Source organism: Pelodiscus sinensis, chromosome 1, assembly GCF_052426305.1.
Source record: "Pelodiscus sinensis isolate ZL-2025 chromosome 1, ASM5242630v1, whole genome shotgun sequence".
NCBI classification, from domain to species: Eukaryota; Metazoa; Chordata; order Testudines; family Trionychidae; genus Pelodiscus; species Pelodiscus sinensis.
The window spans coordinates 189,793,751-189,818,199 of record NC_143052.1 but is presented as its reverse complement, the minus strand read 5'-3'; the positions used below and the strand labels follow the sequence as shown (position 1 = coordinate 189,818,199).

Genomic DNA, 24,449 nt, shown 5'->3' with positions numbered 1-24,449 from the left:
CAACTTTCTGTTACTAGTTTGAAGCCTGCTACCCATTCCTTTCCTTTGGTGTCCTCTAGTCCTTCTATTATGGGAACTAATGAAGAACTTTTCTTGATGCACCCTCTCCACCCCACTCATGCTTTTATAGACCTCTATCCTATCCCCCCTCAGTCTCCTCTTTTCTAAACTGAAAATCCCAGTCTCTTTAGCCTCTCTTCATATGGGACCTGTTCCAAACCTCTGATCATTTTAGTTGCCCTCCCCTCTCCCACCCTCTCTCTTCCCCTTTCCCACCTCCTTTTCCCAGTCTCCCCCAGTTTTGTTCAATAAAGAGAGATTCTATTTTTGACCACTCATTTTCTTTATTTTGTACATCAGGAAGGGGGGCTAGGGAAGGGTAAATGGAAGGAGGTGAGGGAGGAATGGGGTACGAGCCCCCAATGGGGAGGACTGGGCTGGCTCTGCGGGCTTCTGGGGGTGGAACCTCTCCTGCAGCCCCCCAATTGCCCCCTCTCCCCAGATGGCAGCCTGCGGCAAGTGCAGCCGGTCTGATGGCCGAGTGCTGTGATGTGCCCAGTGTGGGTACTCCAGGCAAGCCAAGCCAGGACTGCTTTGCAAGCGGGGCACCCCTAAGAACTGTCTGTCTTGGTTGGGGGTCGGGTCCCTTTAAGCACAGTCCTCGGCTAGCCTGAGACAGCAGCTCCATGCTCTAAGTCCTCATCTGATGCCCTGCCAGCACATCTTCCGGCCATCCTTAACCCCGGTTCAGGGTCCACTTAATGTGGACATTCTAGTTCGAATTAGCAAAATGCTAATTCGAACTAGTTTTTTAGTCTGGATCCGTTAGTTCGAATTAGCTTAGTTCGAATTAACTAATTAAGTTAGTTCGAATTAGCGCTGTAGTGTAGACATACCCGAAGAGATGACACTGTTACCCTGGGCCTAAACAAAGACATTATCTGGTTGACACGTTACAAAGACATTTTATCCTGACATTAACATCTGCATTTCCACATCAAAAGCTATTCATGGGATACATCCAGCCCACTTAATTAGCCTCATTAACATTTGTTCTACAATTGACAGGCACTTCTGCTATGTTATATATGTATATTGGTTTCTCTTATTTCCGCTCCAATTCATCTGATGAAGTGGGTTTTGCCCACGAAAGCTCATGATTCTATGTATGGTGTAGTTAATATAGCACAGCTTTTATGAGTAGTCAAGCTGAGATTCAAAGCCCATTGATGTCAGTGGAAAAACTCCCATTGACTTCAATCAGCTTTGGATCAGGCCCCATGTGGGCAGCTCTAGCTACATAAAAGCAGCATGTTAACTACCCAAAATAAGGGCACAGTGCTAAGGCAGCTCATTTCAGCAGTCTCTCATTGTACAACTATACAAACAAATGAGTGCAAAGGAAAAAGTAGGGCGTGTAAAAGCTCCCCCCCCCCCCCTTCTCAGCAGCTATCTCTGAGCAGCTTCTCTCTTTTTACTGTGTTTGCCAGGGCCATTAAATAAAAAATCCATTGTATATATTGGAGATCACATTTCAGGCTGCTTGCTGACTGGAAGACGCCTTTTTACGTGTTCATTAGCTCAGCCTTCCCTGCTCCTTTTCTCTCTCTTACTCCCCCTGTTTCCATTTCTCTCCTATGAGAGTTTCATGCTCTCAGTGTGTTCCAGCCCCTGAGCCATGCTTTGACTAAACGGCAGCAGTTGAAGATCAAAAGCATTATTTAAACAGAAGCTGCTGGAGTGTTTTTAGACTTTCATCTTCCCCTTTGGCTTTCAAAAGGCCCACTCCAGGCAAAGGGATTAGAAAATACAACAGGCCCACACTGCAAGCTGTTACTCTGGATCAGCTTTGACAACCCCTGCTGTGTCACAGTGGATTAACCCGTGTCCTAGAAGTTATAGGCCACACACTTTAAAACTAGTCACTCTGTTGGTTTCTCTTTTAAGGTCCACAACGGTCTGCTAAGCCAGAGAGCTGCCTATTTCCTGTCTAATCATCTGCTGTTGAGCATGCCGGGCATTATACAATATTTCTGGAAGTGTGCTGGGCACAGGCCAGGCACATTCATTCTTTCATGCCGCCTGAGGCTTTGAATACACTACAAAGCTTTTAGCGACATAACTGTGTCTCCCGTCAACTCCCCTTATGCTTCTTAATCCAGTAGAGTACTGGAGTCAACAGGAGTACGATCAGTGATCAATTTAATGGGTCTTTACTGGACCCACTAAATTAATCCAAGGAGGATTGATCCCTAATTTCCCAATAAATGTAGATAAGGTCTGAATAGATGGATTCAAAGAGCAGGTCCCCAGGAGGTGTGAACTGAGATAACTTTGTTGAAATAGAGATAAAGTGATTTACTCCAGCCGGGCACTTGGCATTTGTAAATACTGGCTTTTAATGGGCACCCATTGTATTTGATTTCACAGCCATAAACTGAGGTAAAGCAGCTTTCACTACAGAGCAGAGGCAGTAACTCCTGACAAATAATTATTCAGTACATTTCCCTTTCTCTATGAATTGCCCTTTCAGTGTCTGCAAAATTCTCCCATTGAGTCTTTATTCACAAATTTCTTCAGCAAATAACTCTCTGTCTTCAGATTTCTCAATTCACATTAAGTTGATTGTTTACTTAAATTGTGCAGTATTATTTCTGTTCACTGACTGGTGACTTGTCTCCTGGAATAGTCCATAATTTGGTACTTGGTGGATAGTTGAGAATGCAATCTTAAATTGTAGCTTTTTCTGCACGGTCATACTTGTTCCCCTTGTTTTCTCAAATGATCTAGGAAAAATGAACACAAAAGGGTCAGAAACATGGTTGAATTAAAATGTGCTTAAACATTCAAATGAGTATTCTTGAGAAAACCTTTCCCTCAGATCCTTGGCTTGAATCCATTCTGGAATGATCTTTCTTTCTGAAGTAATTTTTTCCTTGATATTTATTCGTGTGTGTGTGTGTGTGTGTGTGTGTGTGTGTGTGTGTGTGTGTGTGTGTTAAAGGTATCCATTAGAGTTTCTGGTATAAAATGCCACTCCTTGCATATTATTCAAACTGCTCTTTCAGGAGGGTGGAAGTTGAAATATGAATTAACACAATAATGCATCTAAACCAAGAAAAAAACTGTCCTGTTTTAAATGGGTTTTAAGTGGTAGTTATTTTTGGTAATCTTCCCCTCCCTTATTATTTCTTTATAGATTAAATGAATTACTCTAACATTGAGTGGGGGAGTTTACTATTTGCCAATTTCAGAGACTCCTTGAATAACTAATTCTGTACATTTCTAGTACTCATATTCCATTGTTAGCTTGTTTGTATCACGTGTTAACATCTAATCAGGCACATGGAGACTAATATACCATTAGCAAGTATGAAAAATCGGGATGGGGATAATAGGTGCATATTTAAGGCAAAGACCTTATTATAGGGATTGTCCCTATTAAATTAGGTCATCTGGTCATCCTACAGTAGTTAGTGTGACACATCATCAAATCATAACTATGTGGATTATGTCTTTGATATCCAAGGAGTACACATGGAAAATAACTGCACTCCATTTTTTTCATCATCAGAATCCAACACAGAAAGCGGGGAAGCACATGAGTGTAAATAGTGCAGCAAGAAGGGGAGATATATTTTCTTGCATAAGCTTGATTTAGCTGTCACATTGCAACATTCCAGGAAAATTTATGTTGGCCTTAGTGGAGTAACCATTCTCTCTGCATTCAGAATTAGGTGTTCCATCTCCATTAGGATCTCCTTCCAACCCCTCTGATCTGCATGTTTTGGAGGTTGGAGGTGGAAATGGATTCGGCTGATCAGACTGATATCTGATACACAGGTGCTTACAGTTGCCTTTGCTAGCTAGCCAGCAGCAGCCAGAATAATGGAATATAGGTAACTCCCACAGTTGTTATACAGGAAGAGTAATCCATTGGCATTTAGCCATCTTCTAACAAGCTTGGTGATTGAATTAGGATTTCACCACCACTTTACATGCCTATTCAATTCTCTCCCTTTCTTGGCAGATATTTTGGTTAGAATTAGATGGATACAGGTGGTGAAATAAAGCACTGCTTCCATGCCTAACACCTGTTACTGCTCCCCTTTGTTATTTCTGCAATACACGTTGGGCTCTTTCAGGTTGGTACAGAGAGTAAGAGAAAAAAGATGGAAAAGAGACCTATCACATCTAGTGATGTTCAGTAGCTGGTTATCCAAGTTCAGAGCTGGCACTGGACCAGTAAAATGTACATTCAACCCCTAACTTTATATGGTCCAGCTCATTCATTAGCTTTTCTGCTGAGCATTAGATCCTGCAGTTTCAAATTGTGTGTGCTCCACAGGGTACCAGTGAGTTTCAAGTTCATATTGTCTTATCAATAAAAACAGCATGCTACTGCATTTGTCTTCTGAGGGTGTTTTTTGCTTGGAAGGTGGTAGCCCAATAGGAGTCACCTGTGATGTGCTGAAGCAATTAAAACAATGCAGAGAGAAAAGTGGTTCTAAAAAAATCAGAAAGATATTCTTATCTTCTTTCGTATGAAATGTGTGCCAAGGAAATGAGATGACAGATGCAACTTATATTGTAATAAACAGACATTAACAATGCTGGTAAGTCAAATAAATGACTAAAGCAACATACTTGAAGATTATGTCTATGAGATTTGAGGCTTTATGGTTTTCCCCTCTATTAATCCATGCTGCAGTTGTAAATAAAAATAAATTTAAATATATGGCTTATACTGTAGTAAAGAAATAATGTGTGTTTCGGTCATGTTCTGTCCTGGGCCAACACCTAAGTCAACTACCAAGACAAAACTACCATGTGTCAGACAGAAACTGGCTCATGGATCAGACAGTGGTGTTCTTCTCTGGTACCTTGTAATTATTGCTGCTAAAGAATCTGTGCTCACTACTTAATGGTTTAAGTTAATTATCCTTTGTGGGAGTTGGGCAGTGTTCTTCTCCCACCCCTTCATCTCACTGAGTTGCTTTGAGCGGTGGTAGCCTACATCTTCAGCATGTAACTCATTTTGGCAGTATTGCTAGAGAGGTTCTTTGTGTAGGAATGTCTGGAGATCTGCCTCAAGCATAGCACATAATAATAATGTTGAATGTAAATACTTTCACCTAATGTTCCCTATAAACTGACCATTTGTGTGTCTGCACAAGAGAAATTCAAATGCCACCCAGCTGATTAGCAGAGCACCCAGAGCTAGGTTTTTGTTTCTGTTGGTGGTGCACATTCGCACATGTCTTGGTGCACAGGGATGGGAAAAAAAATCCACACATGGATGGAAAAGATTAGCAGGAACATTGCTCTCATCATGTTATTAGTATGCTTATTTAGCACAATGAAGCTAGTGCTGGAAAAAAAATCTTTTTATTAGAGTTGTGGGAATGTTTTTCTTAGAATATTTGCTGGGTTTTGCTTGGTGATTACTGAATCTCCAACTTTTTACTGCTGGTTACTTTTTTTTAAAAGGAAAGCATGAAAATATGTGGAAACCCACTTTCATGGAAATTTGAGGTTGATGAAATTTCAGACAGAAGCTCTCTTCTTCTGGGGTTTCTTACATTTAATTTGAATTCAGAAGAATCTAGCTTGATACATTCAAGAAAAGGTCCTGTGAACAGTCTGGTTTGTCATGTAATGTATGCAGCAATTTGGCCCAGTTTTTTGAGGCATTGAACCTAAAAGAAGAGGGAGGGTGTGGCCAGGTGGCTCCCAGCCAGGGCAGCGAGTGAGCAGCTGGGCGGACGGGTGCTGGGCAGTGCGGGTTGCTGAAGGCGAGGGGCCCAAGGCAACTGCCTTGCTCACCTTGCCCTAAGGCCAGACCTGTGAGTAACAGATTACAGGCAGGATTTAGTTCTGGAAATATCTTAGTGGTAAGGTCGTAGCAGTCTCACAGTTTTATAGTCAAGTAACTGTGGACTAAAGTCAAATTAAGATACGCAACTTCAGCTGCATTAATTGCTACATTAATTGAGCAGCTGAAGTTAAAGTAGCTTAATTCGGCTTTTGGTGCTGTTCACACAGCTGGAAGTTGAAGGAAGAACGCTCTTCCTTCAAATTCCCTTACTCTTTGTGAAATAACAGGCTTGCTGTGTAGACGTGCACTTTGTTATTTCAAAATAAGTGTGCAGTGTAGACATAGCCTGATCAATTTTGTGACTTACCCAAGAAAGTCTGTAGTAGACTTGGGAACAGAACCTTAGTTTCTTTAGTCCCAATCCAGTGTCTGAGTATCCACAAAGCCATCCTTCTGTGCACTGAATTTTAAATTTGTGAGAGTGACTATTCCCACCAGAAGCCTAATTTGGAATTATACACATTTCAGAAGGGTACACACATTTAGAAGCCAAATCACAACTGAACAACACAACTAAAAATAAAGCAAGGCATAAAGGAATAGAAATTCATGCAAATGTTGTTCAATAATTTTGAACTGTTATTTAAAAACTCAGAGCTGTTTGCAAACACTCTGCAAACAGGAAAAGAAGGGACACTTATTAAAAAGAATTATTCATTGCAAATTATTTGCTCAGCTCTACTGGAAGTATTTAAAATCTCACATACAGGAAAAGTAACTCACTAGGGTTTCCTTTGGGCTGACTTAAAAGCATCACATTTTCTGACCAGTCAAAATGGCTTCTGCTGGTCTTCCTGGGCCCCCTGAGCATATGGGATAGGCTTAGTCAATCAGAAATGGCAGACATGCTATGTGACTTTATGAAAACTAACCAAGACAGCCAAAAGGAGCTCCATTAAAAGAGTGACTGGTGTATGTGATACTCTAGGGCTGGATGAGGACAGAAACAACTAGTCACGAGTTTTACATTTTTTCTGACATGAAACATTTCAAAGAAAAACTTTGTTTCCTCTAGAAGCCCAGGGATATGACAGTGATGGGCATTGGGGGTTGAGGGGGGAAAGCCTTACAGATAAAGATTTCTACTGCAGAGCTCCTAGGCATATTCTGCAACTGCAGAGTTCTCTACCATTCCTAGTTGAACGCCAGTTCCAAGAGTAGAATATGGAATTAAAATCCAGAGTCTGTATCTGAAAAGTAAATTTTGCTCCCCATAAGACCAGGCACTAATGGACAGGTGTTGTCAATGCAGTCATGGGACCCTGGACAAAAAAAATATTTTCCTTTATCTAACTTTTGAATACAAAAGCATGGTCATCTTAGCTATGTCTACACTGCAGCGCTATTTCAGGATACCAGAGGCATCCTGAAATAGCTATTCCACGTCTTGTGAGCATGCCTGTTATTTTGAAATATAACAGGCTCTCTATTCCTATGTCCCTGTAAGCCTCATTCCACGAGCAAGGGACATTTTGGAATAGCGCCAAATTTTGAAATAAGTTATTTTGAAATTGACTCAAATTGACGATTTGCATAGTTCAAATTGTGTAGCTTATTTCGAGCTAAGGGTGCAGTGTAGATGCACCCCTTCTTTGCTCATGAGTTAGGTGCTCATGTAGATACAAAATAATTTTAATTAAGAAAGCCTAAATGAACACACACACATCAAGAAGCAAATCTTGGTGCAAAGAGTTCTTTAAAGCTAGGGAGAAGAAACGCAGCCTTAGTCACTGCTGCTGGACCACTGCTCTTAAGTCAAACAGTTAAAGCCTCTGCATAGTCAACTTTGTCCTGTTTCCAAGCCTAGTATGAAATGATGCAGAGGGAGCCTTTGTGGAGTTGGTTTCATAGCAAAATGTGTTGACCCCATTCTGCTGCACTATGGAGTCAGACTGATTTTTGTGCAGGTCATGAGGAGTTGGGGGAAGATAAGATTTGCCCCAGTAATTGAAATGTAATGCTCTAGAAGACAACAGCAATAGAAATTACTGTCAGGTCTAGAACAATGGTTTGGAATCCCATACTGTGAAGGCTGGACTCTGTAACTCCCAGCAGCAAAAAATCCAGGAACACAGGTTTGGTTGCTTTTTTAATTGATTGCTACAAAGAGGAGACTGTCTGCGCCTCATTCCTTCTTTTATTTGTGATGCACATGAAGAAACTCCCCTGAAACAAAACGTGGCTAAGCGTTGACTGTGAGATGAAGCTGCACTGCCTCTTTCTGTGAAGTGACAGGGAAGCTGACAGCTTTGATGGAGGTATCCTGTTTGTTGAAAAACAACTGACAGTTAAAGCAGGGTTGCAAGAGCGAGAAAACCACAGGTCTCTGAGCTACGCTGATAACAGGCCTCAGCAGCTTTTGCAGAAGTTCCGTCCCTACTACACACTGATGAAAAAAATGCTAAAGTGTCACTGGCTCTTTCCTGTTTCACGCTTTTTTGCACTGCCGTTTCTTGCTGTTAATGTATGCCACATTTCTTCAGTTACTTGCTCATTTTTCAAAGTAGCCTCCCCTGCTATAAACAGTGACAGACACAGAGCAGGCTGTGTCTGACCCTTCAAAACTATGACTACATTTGCTAAACAACTACAGTGGGAGCCACAGGTGTTCATAAATGTTATAATTTAGGTGTCTAAGACCCTCATCGTGAGAAGAGAACATGTGCAGTTGTATTCCTTTAAAAGTTTTGTTGTGTTAATAATAATAATAATAATAATAAATAATAATTGATAGATAGCTCTTATATAAGACTGTTTATCCTTAGATCTCAAAATGTTTTAGGAAGAAGATCAGTCTCATCAAGCCTTATGCCCAAAATATATTTAAACGAGAAATCCAATATATCAAACATTGCCAAAATTCTCATATCTGGGGATCTAAATTTAGGCATCTAAATCCATATTTAGGCCTCTATCCTGCACAAACTTAGATCCTGGGACAATGCAAACATTTATGTGTGCTTAAACTTCGGTATTCTGAGTAGATTCATTGATTTTAATGGAATTGCTGCTGGCAGTAAAGCTAAAAATACACATAAGTGTTTGTGTTTGCACAATGAAGTTTAAATGTGTAAGTGATTCTTTCCCTGGAACTGCTCATGTGTTTAAAACTACAGTATGTGGACACAAGTCTTTGAAGGATCAACATCTTAGACATCTAACTAACAGTGATCTGTGCTGCAAAGGTGCTGGGCATTGACATACAGACCATTTTATTTAGTACCTAAATATAGATGTGGGTGACTAACTATAGGCACCCAGGTTTGAAAATTTTGACCCTAGGGTCCAAAACTCAGGTGGTATAAATCAGAATAGCTCCATTAGCTTCAATAAAGCTGCTTGAAAGAGCTGGTGGAAAATTGCTTTTCAATCAAAAATGGTATTTTGTTAAAAATGAAATATTTCATGAAAATTGTGTCAACGTTATTAAAATGTTCTGGATTTTTACACACACAAAAACTGTGATGTCTGATAGATACTTTATTGAGATTTTATTAGCATTGCTATTGCCATCAATTTCAAATTTATCACAGAGAAATGCTGTTTCCTGAAACTTGGTTTTCAATATAAAAATGCAGCTTTCAGAAAATAAATTTTTGATCATGTTTTTGAAAAGTATTTTATTTTGTGGAGGGGAAGGCTGGCCAATCAATATATTCCATGAGAAAGGGGTTTACATTTGATCCCTGTGAACAACCAATTTTGGGGCTTCCAAATGGTTCCCTTTTAAACCTTTTAGTTCCTTTCAGCCCACTCTAGATCTGGACTCGATTGTGCTAGAAGCTGGGCAAACAAATAGGGAGGAAGACATAATTTCTATACCAAAGAATTTACAATCTAAAAAAAGGACCAATGTAAAGGAACAGGCAAAAGGTACATAATATACAAGCCGTCACTCTGTTACTATAAAAGCTACCGCACATGTGCAGCTTGAAACGAAACAAAAAGATACATTGTTTTTAATAGCGCTCGCATCAGTTTAACAAGTGTTTGAAGAAGTGTAAGAGCCGTGTGTAGGGAGGGCAATAGAATTTGAAGTCACCGCTCCCCCTTCAAATTATTCTCCCATTCACCACCCACCCACTTTTTCTCCTGCAGCCTCCTGATCACTATTGTTGTCCTCTTTTAAATTCCCTCCAAACTGCCTTTCTGGTAAAAGGGTCCAGTGTTACCATCCTGCTGTGCTCATCCATGCATCTCATTCAGAGACAGATGATTGATAGGATCCCTGATTCTGAGGCCATTTTGGCAATAGCCATGGCCGGCAGGGGAGGCTATTCTCAATTCCAGCTGCTGGTGGTGATCTGCCTGGGCTCGCCCTGCAGGGAGTGTTAAAGCTCTGTGCTCCACTGTAACATTAACGTGCCTTGTATGCCACAGAAGCTAAATGGGGCGGGGGGCGCGGGAGGTGCAATGGACAGGCAATTCCCAGCTTGGGGGATGTAGCCAGTCTGCTCCCTTTGCACCATAGGAGTGACACACACTGTATGCAGTCCACAGAGTATCTGGCCAGATATTCCAGGTACAACTGTTCTTAATTTTTATAAAGAGAGATTATAAACTCATTGCTTTGTGATGACAAGTCAGTGGTTTGCAGTCTGAAATTGCATTCGCCATTTTTGAGCACATTGTGATTCTTTACTACGGAAGTGTTTGGATATATTTGTCAGGGCAGGCTCATGGAGACCCAAAAGCTATGGTGGAACAATGGCATTCATCCCATTATGACACTGGGCAAAAAGTACTGTAACAGAGGGGCTGACATGCTCCTCTGACTTAGGCTTGTTTGGCAAATCACAGGCCATGAAGGGTGATTCTGAGAGGTTATGACCATATTTTTCTGCTGTGATTTTTTTAAATTGTTTTGCATTATGTTTAGTATTTCTATGACTTTTGCTTTTTGAGGTAGAGGATGGAACAATCAGTCCCTTCACTGAGGTACACAAGAAGGAATATGCAAGTATGAAAGGGCTCATAGGAGAGATCAACAACCATGTTGAAGAGGTGGTTTTGGCTGAGAAAGATTAGCAAGAGCTGCCAAGTAAAGGCATTTGTCATGGTGCTTGACTAGCCAAAGTGTTAGTCCGCATTCCTGTGAAGCTCACATTTTCTTCTCTTCCTTCCTTCAGTTCACATCCTTCCTCACAAAAATAACTGTCTTTATGCGATTAAGGAATGCAACAGGTATGTGACTAGGCTACTAAAGCAAGAAAACACCTCAGTGTGCTAAACACTGCAGAATTCTCAAATAATGAAATATTTCTTTTCTACTTTCCCATATACATCATGCTAATCCCAGTTCATCCTTTCCATGATGCATGGCTCAGATATGCACATCAAATGCATTTCTTCCAAAAGCCTGCATGTTCTTAATGCTTTATTATAGCATTTTCATCAGTCTATCCCAAAGCACTTTATGAAGGAGATCAGTAACATTATCTCCATTTCACAGGTCACTTTCCCCTCAGGGGAAACTGAGGGGAAAGTGACTTGGCCAAGTTCATCCACCAGACCTGTGCCAATGCTAGAGTCCAGGTCTCCTGAGCCCCGGCATAGTGTTCTATCTACTAGGCTACACTGCCTCCTAGATCTGTGGTAGGCAAACTCTGAGCCATGGGCCAGATGGCCCACCATTGTAATCCACTGTTGGGCCACAAGACATTTTGCTGACCTTGACCATATGCGGGCACAGCTCCTCCTGAAGCTCCACGTGGCTGTGGTTCACCATTCCTGGCCAATGAGATCTGCAGAAAGTGGTATAGGCCACTGCGCTGGTCACGCGTTCCATTAGCCGAGAATGATGAGCCACAACCCCTGGGAGCTGAGGGGTGCCGTGCCCATGGATGATCAACATCAACAAAATGTCTTGAGGCCCAACAGCAGGTTACCTTGGTCGGCCGCAGGTTGCCCACTACTGTCCCAGATTGTTCCAGTTTCTTGAGGGCCCAATCAAGCTGGGGAACACTCATGCAAGGTAGTGAGCTCACTGAATGCCCATTGATGTTGATGGGTGTTGAAGATGCTCTGGACCTTGCAGGATTGAGCCCTAAACTGAACATGTTATTTTTTAATTGATGCTAAGACATATGCATGGCTTTTGCTTGGTGTCGTTTTTATTTTGTTTTATTAAGAGCAAACACCTACAAGAGACCCAATACCACAGTGCTAATCAACGGTTCTGACTTTATAAAGCCATGATTGGCTTTGATTTCATCTAGTAATTGCCAGAGAAGTGAATGTGGTGATGTTTACCCCAAAGAGTTACAGAGAAAGTAAAGCCACACAAGTATTATGTTTTCTCTTGTGGGAAAGCAGAAGCCACGTATACCACTAATCCCACCACAATCGTTCCCCCGGTTGCTAGTGATAGGCCAGGATGGAGGTTAGCTGGGTACTCTGTTAGGCTGCAGATATTACCAACTGACCTCATTTTTATGACAATATTTCAGCATTTAAATATATCAGATTTAAGTTGTCTGTCTCTTTGTATGTCTTTCCCTGAGTCCTTCAGAGCAGCAGAGAGTTGCAGCGCTCTCTGGAAAAAGCTCTTGGAAATAGTGTTGCTATTGCAAACTTTTTTCTGGGGTGAAACCTGGTATTAAAGGGCATAGTTAGGGAATGATTTTTTTTCCTTGGAAAAATGTAGCACTGGACAGTTTAAAAATGCATCCAATGAATAGAGAAAATTCTGCTTTGATTTCTACTCTGTTTCACTGGTTTTCTCTAGGGGATACAAATATATGTATTTTTTTATTCCTTTTGCTAAAAACAAATCCAATGATCAAGGCAGGGAGAAAGAAAACTCTACAAGAATAGATATACACATGTCCAAAAAACCAAGTATGCTTATATAGCAGCTTTCTTTTAACCTCACCGTGTTCAGTCTTCAGTTTTGTTTCAGATAAAAGTTTGGACAATTATTTAATTTGTTCAAATATTTTTGAGGTTCTCTAACCAAGCTGCATGCAACATCCTCCATCCTCAAGGTTCTTTCCTGACAGCCTTCTATCCTAGTCCATTCCCCACCAGCTTCTACCTCTCTTGAATATGCATGGGCTTTCCTTTACCTTACAGGCATTTTGAGATACAAGGGTTCAAATCCAACTCTCCTTTCCCCTCTGAAACGTTATGGAGTTCAGACTCAGAGAAACGCTGGTGAGTATACCCCAAACATCTATTAATAGCTTTTAAAATTGATTGTATGGTGGTTTGCTGTCTATTCTCTACTATTTAATTTGCCATACAAATGTCTTTTTTCTGATAAGGTATGTTTCTGCTCAGACAGCCACAAAACTATATTTGTTAACTTTAGTTACAGTGGAGAACTTAAGTAGCAAGTATCAGCATTACCTCTTTCTTGTGCTGCTGGCCTCAGAGTATTTTACTTTCTTAACATAAACCTTTACTGAAGACCGCTTGTATTAATGACCAGCCTGACCGAGCCTTCTGCAGGGATTTCAGTAAAGTCAGAGCTATAATCTTTTCTAGGGAATTTCTAAAAGGGTCTTTTGAGGCAATTTCAAACAGTCCCTTCGAATATGACCAATGTTTAATTGAATTGGCCCAGAGTGATTTAGCTACTTTTCAAATCGGGAAGTGTGGACTGTTCCCTAGCCCTCATCCTCACTTCTGTCTTTGTGGTGTGCCGCAGTGGGCTGTTTTGAGTATTTTGAGCTACACTGTAAACATGTAGAACTCTGTGCTGGCTCACAGGACTTTCACTGCCGCCGTCTGTACGTTTCTCTTGGCACGGTTGAGGGAAGTGGTTTTTTCTATGCGTTCACATATAACAGGTGAAAAAATAGGTATCACAAGGCTAGTTTTGAGAATCTTCAACCACAATAAGTGAACTCCTAAAAAGCAGCTGCGTATGGCATGAATGCAGGTGTACTGGCTTTCATTGCAAGGATGTGATGCACAGTCTCTGTATTACACATTCCTTCCAAGGTCCGCTTGTGCATCTGGTATGGAACAATTTGTAATTTCCATAATTTTAAAGAGATATCACCTTTAATATCTATAAAGGTTGAACAATTAACCTTAAACAAAGGCACCTTCGCTCTTTTGTTCCCATAATGTAGCTGGCCTCGCTATGCTGGCCCTATAACAACAAATTTACCATATTTTGTAGACTAGAAATGGCTCTTGTCCTAACTTACAAGGCCTGTTTGCTGTAAGAACAACGTGTTAATATATAATTCATTCTGTGGTGTTACATGGATGATATATGAGGTTGATGTGGATCCTTTAGCCATGGATCTGTATTTGATCTTCAGGCCCAGCCTTTAAGTATAGATGCTTCAACAAGCTGCTCAAATTCTGCATTAGGATGGTCAAATCAATAACTCATTGCAGCGGGGCTCACAGCCACCATGGGCCCAGGGGCAAGGAGTGGGGGAGCTGGCTCCGCATCCCCAGAAGTGGTGGCATTTTGGGCAAAAGAGGCAAGGCCTCAGGCATTTGGCCCTGAGCGCCACACTGAGCACAGCAACTGAGCCCTTCCTCCAGCCCACAAAGCCATGTGGATCGTTGCCCCCTTGGCAATTCAAAGGGGCCCAGGACTCTGCCCGCCACCGATGCCACAGTAGCAGTAGTGGTGGCCAAAAACTCGGGCCCCTTTGAAACACGAGGCCCCGGGGAAATCGCCCTTTGCTTCCTCCCTCTCTCCTCCCCCTGGCAGCAGGCCTGCCTCACCTGGTCAAAAGAAGGAGCTATAGAGCATGGCTGAGGCAGCTTCAGAAGTAATTGTGGAGATGGGCTGGCCCAGAGGGAAAGAGGCAATGGGAGATTCCTTTGGAGGGTTCAGGGATGAGCAGCTGAAGGGATCATCTGGAAGGGCTTCCATGCAGAAGAGAGAGAGGGGATAGGGAACTGTCAAAGGGCAGAGAAGTGATAGTGGAATGTAACAGATAAAGAATGTCTTGAAGGAGATAAATGGTTGCAGAATGGAAAACTAAGGAAGCACTGGGGCTGACATGATTGAAACATTCTGTCAGGAGTTTCCTCTCCTTCTAGATCTGTTGCCACAAGGAAAGATTGGTCTGGTCTCTGAATACCTGAGTATGGGAGACCCCTCAAAAACAAAGAGTCATAAAACTGGAAGGGACCTCGAGAGGTCATCAAGTCCAGTCCCCTGTGCTCACGGCAGGACCAAGACCCAGCTAGACCATCACTGATAGATGTCTGTCTAACCTGCTCTTAAAAATCTCCAGTAATGGAGATTTCACAACCTCCCTAAGCAAGTTATTCAGTGTTGAAACACCTTGATAGTTAGGAAAAATTTTCCTAATGTCCAACCTAAACCTTCCTTGTTGTAATTTATGCCCATTGCATTTTTTACTATCATCGGACATTAAGGAGGATAAATTTCTCCCACCTCCTTGTAACCTTTTAGGTACTTGAAAGATCTTATCATGTCACCTCACAGTCTTCTCTTTTCCAGACTAAACAAATCCACTTCTTTCAATCTTCCTCATAGGTCATGTTTTCTAGACTTTTAATCATTTTTGTTGCTCTTCTTGGGACTTCATCCAGTTTGTCCACATCTTTACTCTGCAGTGATTTGCATGTATTGTGCTCAATAGTGTTCAATAGTGTTCAATACTCTAATGTGCTGGTAACTACAGCTTTGACAACATCATTGTTACAAGCTCAAAAAGAGGGTATCGCTTTAGTTCCGTTTCCCTACAGGATAGCAAAGTTCAGACCAAATGAATTTATCCTTGCTTTGTAACCACTTTTAGTAAAAGTTTGCATCACTGATGCCCAAAATGGTTCTTGTTCCTATAAAGGCCTGGAGTAATTTTCACCCTGTATCTAGGATGCATCTGCAGAATAAACTAGTGAAACCGATGAATTTAAAGCAGAAGTTTTTCTATCTCATTAGTCTTCAATCACACCAGCAGATACAAAAAACCTTGTACAGTTATTTGCAAAATATGCAAGGAAATACAACACCATTATATCTGAACCTGATGTTAGATAAAGGGGATTATGTCAACAGATCATATTTACTTTAGTCACACAAAAAACAGTAATTCAAAGTTTGTTCCTGGCCATCTACATTTTAATCCAATAGCACCTGCCATCGGACATCCAATAACCTACTCTTTAATTCAGAAGAAAACATACAAAAGAGAGTCTGCAGCGTGACTCATATTACAAGCCAGCTGCTTTCCAGAATCCGTTAGGCTTCTAAAGTATAGGGTCCAGATCTCTCTTGTGGCTTTCTATACACTTTATTTAAAGACAGGAAAAAAACATAGTACACACAAAAGCTCAGGAAGCAGGCCAAGAAGAATGCCTAGACTTTGATTTGATACATCTTAGTAATTGGTATTAGCAAGAGACCTTAAATTGTATACTATATTTCATCACAATAAAGGCTCAAGCTTCCACAGGGCAGAGTCCACTATTGATGATGTAACTTGAAAGATGAAACACAATGTTTGGGATAGTTAAAGAGATGGACTGGGATTTTCAAAAGATCCCAAGGGCATTAGGTAATGGGGTTAGACTCATAACTCCCTTAGGATCCTTTTAAAAATCCTGGTCAGAGACACCAGGATCCTTGCATAGATAAAACTCAATACCCCTCTCAATCAGCCAACGAACATGCCCACTGATGTCAAGTGTGGAAACATTACACAATACCAGAGATTCAATTTTATTTCTTGCTTTGCCAGTCTATAATTTTTCCCAAAATTAAGGAAGATTTGAAAAATTAGTGTTAGTAAAAGAACTGAAACTTGAAAAAAATGAGAGAAAAAGACCCTGGACATCATCCATGTTATTGCACTCAGCAGCTAAAGGGGAAAAATTGGAACTTAAAGGAGTGGAACCTAAATATTAGAATTTGTTAAAAAAAATATATAGTGATTAACAAAAAGTTCTGTATCAGACCCTTTCAGAATTTTCATGAAACTGTTTTTCTATCTTTCTATAAGTTCTAATCCCAAAGAAATATTGATCAAAGATTTTTTTTCAGAAGAGGGAAAAGATGTTAATCTTCTAGTAAATTGTTGTGATCAACTGATTGCCTCTAAAAGAGAAGAAAAAAATTGCTTCACGTCCAGGGTGACTGAAACCTGCCACTGAAAACAGACAATTTAAATTCGCAAATGATGACTCTCAAGCATATACCTATTTTTAGTATAACCACTATTCCAGCCTTCAGTGCAATTAGCATAATTGAATATAGAGTAGCTCTAAACGGAATGGTTTTCCAGGACAAAGCTGGGGTCAGTGTCAGGACATCACAATCTGTGCAAAAGGAAATAAAAATCAATTAGTTTTCAGTCAATGTAACAGGTAGACAGATCACAACTATTCATTAAGACTTTAAAAGCTCATCAGCGCAATAAGAACAATGAGGAATCCTGAGGCACTGCAGAGAATAACAGATTTATTAGGGCATACGCTTTTGTAAGTGAAGTGGGTTTTATCCACAGAAGCGTATGCCCTAATAAATCTGTTAGTCTCTAAGGGCACGTCTGCACAGCAGGGCTAAAGTCGAATTAAGCTATGCAATTTCAGCTATGTCAACCGCTTACTTTGAAATAGCTTGACCCAGTTTTTGGCTCTGTCTACACAGCGGGAAGTCAAAGAAAGAACATTCTCCCTTTGAGTTCCCTTACTCCTCATGAAATAAGGGTTACCATGAGTTGTAGTAAGATGTCCTCCAGGTCGACATTACTTTGAAATAAAGACGTGTAGTGTAGACACACACTATGTTATTTCGGAATAACGTTAGTTATTCCAAACTAACGCTGCTATGTAGACATACCCTAAGGTGCAACAGGACTCCTCATTGCTTTTGCAGATACATGGCTAACACCGCTACCCCTCTGAGACCTTTAGCACAGTAAGTGTATGTCAACACTGCAATTAGATACCCGTGCTTGGCCCATAACAGTTGATTCAGGATAAGTGGCTGGGGCTAACGGGCTATTTCAACTGCTGTGCACATGTTCATGCTCAGGCTGCAGCCCCAGTTCTGTTATCATCCCAGCTTGCAGGGTCCTAGAAGGCAGGCTGCAGCCTGACCCCGAATACCTACATTGCAGTTAAGCAGCCTGTTAGCCTGAGCCCTGCCCACAAGAGACAGCAAGAGACAGCTAGCACAGGCCAGTCATGAGTGTCTAATTGCAGTGTGTAGACATATCCTAAGTTCCTAACAAAGCTGCCAAATCATTTTGCCCTGAAATACATTTATTCAAACTTTTTATTTATTTGTGGTAAACACGCTTAAAATATATTTTCAGTGGGCCAATGCTTAAGAATTAACGGTCATAACTTTCACACTCCCGTCTTTCCCTAGGGCATTTAAGGGCCTGAACCAAAGCCCATAGACTTCAGTGGGATCTGGTCAGGCCCTACATTGGAGTATAAGACAGCAGCTGTGTGTAAAGCCTTTCTGATTCATGCTTGTAGTTCCAATATATTTATCCCAGCATTTTTCCCTTGAAGTGCTGACTGTTAAAAATATGTTTGCTCTAGATTACTTTATACCACACTGCATTTTTATAAATAAAATTTTTTGAACAAACAAACGTCACTATGGAAACAAATTAGACCCCCAGCCCAGTGAAACTGGCACAGGGTTAAAGAGATGCAATACTGTTTTCCCTCTCATAGATCAAATTTCCATTCGACGCTGTTCTAAATTCTGTAGGGCAAACAGTAAAACCACTGATAATTGCCTGTTATTCAAGGCACACACGACTGGCTTTCTTTCCAAAAGCCTTGCATCTGCCTCTCAATTACAATCATGAGACTTTTTTTTTTTTTTTGGACCAATGGCTCTTTTTATGTATGATCCTGTTAGGATATCTTAACATAGTGTAATTTTATCTTTCACACCAAACCTGCCATATTCAAAGCCGTTGATTACCATGCTGAAATCACTGTGGTCTTATTCATTTGATCTGGCAGCACACACTCACTTTTTCTAGCACGTGCTAATTATGTTATTACTTTGTCAAGAACAGTTAAGAGGATAGAGTCTATGCAGTGCCTCCTCAGAGACACAATGGAGAAGGTGTTGTCCAGGCAAAATGATGTCAGAGGTGACTTTAAACCTCCTATATGCTGCACAGAACCTGTCTGTGCTGGAGACCCGTGCAGCCTCTAGCATAAATTAGAGCATCCCCAGGAGCTGTTCTGATTCATGTCAGCCTCCTTATGGATGGAAATGGTCTGTTCCACAGCCAAGATTAGCCATAGTACAAAGTGCTGGAAGTGAGAATGGCCAATCTGTCCTGTGTTGTGAGGTAATACAGCACAGAGGTGTATGTATCTACACAGCCCCTGTGCCAAGGGATTTCCTCCTCCCTCCCCAGATACTTACCACAGACAGCTCAGTGGAACAAAGAATTTGGCCCACTATCTATGACACCCCAACCAAAACTAGGGCTTCACTGGATTAGACACTTTTAATAAGAGAGAGACTCTGCCTCACAGAGCTTACAGTCTGAATCGGCAAAACAGACGAAAGGTTGCAAAAGGGAGTGGTGTTACCTCAATTTTTCAGACAAAGGGAACTGAGGTACAGAGGGAATACATGGCTTGCACTAGGTCACACAGGAAGTCTATGGCAGCACAGAAAATTGTACCAGGGTCTTCTGAGTCTCAGCCCTGCAACTGAATTATAAAACCATTCTTTCCTTCAAAAGTATTATACTTTCCGGTGTTTCTACCTCCCCACCCCACTCCCCCAGTGAGCAGACGAAGTATATATAATGGTCTCAATATCTGGTCTGGATGGCAACCCTTATTATCAAAATTCTCAAGAGATGTTAGTTGTTTGGTTTGACCAAGACTCACGTGGTGGCTGTTAACTCAGGCTTGTCACATTTTCTTAGCTGTCTGGAAACTCAGCGCCAAACTCATATGCAGTGATCTGACCATCACCATCCTACAGCCTAGGCAAGATAGCTTCCCAATGTGTGTTCTCAATAGTTTTCTCCTGTTTCAGATGACTCAAGAAATGGCTCTTCTTTCCATTTTCCTTGAGAGCCTATTCGTAGAGCACTGTGCAGATACAAAACAGTGTATCTGCATCGACATCTGTATCTGTGAAAATGAGCCATGAATATTAAGCAGATATAAAGCGGATACCCATGGATATGAAGAAGATATCTGCAGATTTGCAGGGCTCTCCTTATTCTGTAGCCTAAATTAGACTACACCATTGACAAATTTTCTACACTTTCTCACCCTCAGTTTCATCCCTAATGATGGTTTCCATCAGAAATACCATTATTGGACTGGGGAAAGCAGGCATTAGAGTTGGCAGAACTTATATCAGCATGGCTCATTGACAGAAAATCTAACTGCGTTTGGAAACATAGGTGTGCAACTTGGATGCAGTTTTACATCCTGGGCTTTGATTAAGAGGTGGTCAACTAGAAAAAAACAAGCACATCCAAGGATGCTCTCCAGCCACTTGGCCGCATGCTTCCTTAGGAATCACGGTAGCAGCATTTAGTTGGCCTCTAGCATTGTGCTGAGTGGTGAAGCAGTTCACAGGAGGAATTAACACGATCAGAATTTCTGCTAGAAAATCTGGTCTGGTGTAACATGAGGGTGAAGATTCTCTCCAGCTTTTCCCCTTATATATGCACAGAACTCCAACCAAGAAGGGGCACATGTGTAGGATTGGACAAAGCCACTGTTGTCTTTCCACAACCTCATCCACTTTCTCACTGGCTTTTTCCTTCTCCTTACCTAGGCAAAAAGAAACCATTTCAGGCCCAGAGTGTGAATCACCCTTCTCCTGACCCTTTCTTCCATGAAAAAGTCTATCATTCTGCACTATGTGAATCAGAGTTTCACATTCTATTGTATGAAAAAGCTGGTTTAGATAATTTTTAAAGATGTCTAAAACATATTAGTTACAATTTTCTATTTCTGCACATTTCTACTGCTACCTTTGTAGTATAAAAGAGCCTGACTTTGCCAGAGAGAGATGGAAAAATAATGCTTCAAGGAACAGTTTCTGGGATTTTTTTTTTAATCTAAATTAGCGTTTCTGCAAGTTGTGTGTCATGCACAGAAGACATGATGGTGTGGCGTAAAGATGTTATTGGCACTCATGTGAGATGACCTCAGCCATGGTTTAGCCTCTTGTGAGTTATGTGCCCTTTTTAAACTCATTTGTGTGTAATTAGGTTTTGCTGTGTAGATAGTATGTAATTCCCACACATATCTCACAGTGTGCATAAAATAAACCTCCATATCTGAAATTTGAGGCTCGGGGCCTGCTTTTGGCATGTGTACATCTGTAAATAGTACAATCTGTAAAATACAGTGTATATACATGCAGAGATCATGCAGAGATTACTCAGGTCTGCGTCCATTTCCTTGAATGGACTTATTTCTAAACTACAAAAGTTTGAGAGGAGAATAAGGCCCATTCTTCATAAAGAGAGTGTGTGTGTGTGTGCATGCACCGGCATGTATATGTATACCTGACCTTATCTATTTGTCAGTGAAATGGGACCAGCATGGCAGAAAGCATGAGAAACAGTCCAGTGCTCAATATAAAAGGTGTGGAAGGTCATCCTGATATCGCTGAAAATATCAGTAGTAAAATACTAGACTAAATGGGTTTTCAGCATAATTTATAACTAATGGTATTGAGAGCATGGAGGAGTTTTCCCTTTCAGGAACCTTACAAAATGGGAATTGCCGTAGCCAAAAGTTGAAAGATGAAAATTCTGCATTGGAGTTACATTAAGGCAGCTGTGTAATGGAGTGGGGATAAATTGAGAATGTGGAACAGTTTTTTCATGCTGCTTGGTGAGTTGCAGGCAGTACACCAAGAGCAGGGCAGTGACATTTTCCTTGGACTTTAATTAAGCAAGTTGCTTTGCCTACTGGGCCTAAGAAAAGATTTGTATCATTAGAAGCACTGGGATTAAATTGCACTGTAACTTCATTTCTGAAAGTGCTACCAGCTTGGACGCAGGACTTCAGAGCTGGATGTCAAAACACAGCTGTACAACATATTTGAGGATACCCGTGTATCTATAAAATACCCACCAGTTCCAGGCTGTGGGTTGGAAAGGAATTGCTATAATTCGGGGATGAGGGGGATCTTATACGGTAAAGATGGTATAAATAATGACTGCTTAATGTAAAATAAGTAAACCAATGAATATTTGTAAAAGTTGGCTGTTTTATGTGCAGACTAATTAAATTACTCGGAGAAGAAAAAAAAGAACAGTTTGATCTGAATTCAATTTGACTTAAGTCTGGAACCAAAAATGTGGTGCTTTGAAGGACAGAATAGGCAGTTTCCTGAGTCATAAATTGAGTCACACAGACCCCTAATGGTGTTTCCAGGACTGCAGACAAGCTCTTGCTCAGAGACAAAAGGTAGAAAACTTTAGAAAATAAATTGGATTTGCAGCAGATTTCCAGGAGGATTTGTAATGTCTTCTGAGAGTCATCTCCAACGCACACACACTACCTCCCTGAGGGCATGTCTATACCTATCCACAGATCAACGCTCCAGAGGTTGATCTTCTGGCGTTCAATTTAGCGGTTCTAGTATAGACCCATAAATCAAATGATAAGAGTACTCTTTTTCAATGCTGGTATTTCTCCTTTTTCAAGGAGTAAAGGCATTTGCTTCCGCCAACCTCCCATTGACTGGACACCGCTCAGGCTTGGCTTATGGTAAGCTGACTCCAGATACACATTTTGCATAGCTGGAGTTGTGTACCTTAAGCTAACCTCCCTTGTCTAGTGTAGACCAGGCCTGAGAATGTGTGAGCCTGCATCTTTCCATGGGAGCTCTGGTGGGGATCAGAACTGAGAGCTACACAACAGCAGTTGTACATCTGGAGAACCCCAACAGCAGAGAACTTTACTGTAGATTTTCTGTCCTCTTAAAATGAAGGCCAGCCTGCGGGACTGGAAGGCTCAGAGAATTAGCCATTTCTATACAGACATGTACGTGGACTAGATGACCTCATTATGTCTTTGCCAGCCCTACATTTCTATGAATCTATAGGTCAGTACTATAAACCAGCAAATACATAAACCCCTACAAACTAATAAAGCTGTTTCTCCTATGGGCTGTGAAGGAAGAGGGAAAAAAGATGTTTATAGTCGTGTCATAAGTTCTCAGGAAACACTAGGATGCTACAACAATGAAGGTCAAGAAAGTATCTGCATAAATGAATATATTAATTATGGACATTTTAGCAATGCTGAAAGACCCCAGTCGGTTTTGGGGCTCCATTATTGTGGACACTGTACAACCAGAGAAAGAGACATTCTCTACTCCCAGAGACATAGATGGACTTCTCATCTGTAGGTCCAATTTAGCTCTCACCAGTAGTGACTGAAAGCTCTTAACCTCTGACAGGCCCATGAATAATGATGAGGAAGGAGTGGGTTGTCTGAGTCAGGTGTACATATTGGTACTAATTGGCACGCTGGCTGGCAATCACAGCAGGGTGGGCTGCTGACTGTACATGCAGGCTGACCACCTTACAGCTGTTGGAGGTGATCCTCCCAAAAGGAGGGTGGGGACACATTAGAGGAGTGGTGGGGAAAATCTGGCACCACTGCTGCCTGTTTTAATTTCCAGGGCTGTCCATGAGACACCTTTCACAAGCAAGAAATAGGGAGACACCTCAAAATACTATTTAATATGAATACTTTGGTACAAGTGCTTATGATTTACTGTACCAACACTACAGCTGCATCTAGACTGGCATGATTTTGCGGAAATACTTTTAACGGAAAAGTTTTTCCATTAAAAGTATTTCCACAAAAGAGCATCTAGATTGGCACGGATGCTTTTGCGCAAAAGCATCTGTGCCCAGTATAGACGCACTTTTGCGCAAGAATGCTCCAATGGCCATTTTAGCCATTGGGCTTTCTTGCGCAAAAAATTAAGGTGTCTGTCTACACTGGCCCTCTTGCGCAAGTATTCTTGCGCAAGAGGGCTTATCCCCTGAGCGGGAATGTCAAAACATTTGCGCAAGCACTGAATTCTTACATTAGAATGTCAGTGCTCTTGCGCAAATTCAAGCGGCCAGTGTAGACAGCTGGCAAGTTCTTGCGCAAAATCAGCTGCTTAGTAAATAATGCAGGTCCAGATTCTCCCTTCACTTACAACCAATGCAAACTCTTTGACAGCCTATAGTGAACATTTGAAGGCACAACTGCAATACTGTTCTGTGTAGGATCTCGTGCATCTGTACCCTGGATATGTTCCCTAATGAGGAGTGAAGCTCAGTCATGTAGCTCAAGTGTAAAACTGGGAGCCTAGCAATATAGGCTCTATCTGTTGATACCTGTAGCCTGAATATTCCGAAATCTGTGTGAGCATCCACCTTAGCAGACCCTTGTGCGGCTCTTTTGATTCGATGCCTGGAAATAGAAATCCCACCATACTGTAAGGGGTTTCATGTTACTCTGTTGAATGATTACATCGTACTTTTTGGCATCTAAAATGAATAGGCTGCTTACACTGAACTGGCCTGTCATGAAGCTCATTTGAGTTTCCATGTGAAATTAGACTTTTAGACGGTATCTCATTAAAATGAAGTCT

At 41.3% G+C, this 24,449-nt stretch overlaps 1 protein-coding gene across 6 annotated transcripts in view; it reads left to right on the top strand.

Annotated features, from left to right (window-relative positions):
- The window catches only part of RUNX1 (RUNX family transcription factor 1), a 241,364-nt gene that overhangs the window by 29,042 nt on the left and 187,873 nt on the right, over window positions 1–24,449 (top strand). For 3 of the 6 annotated variants that reach the window (XM_075911479.2, XM_075911467.2, XM_075911486.2), the window contains exon 3: window positions 12,953–13,033. The exons of the other annotated variants lie outside the window; for them this stretch is intronic. In XM_075911479.2, coding sequence (XP_075767594.2) covers window positions 12,953–13,033 — 81 coding nt within the window. The remainder of the gene's footprint in view (window positions 1–12,952; window positions 13,034–24,449) is intronic. 6 annotated transcript variants of the gene reach the window in all.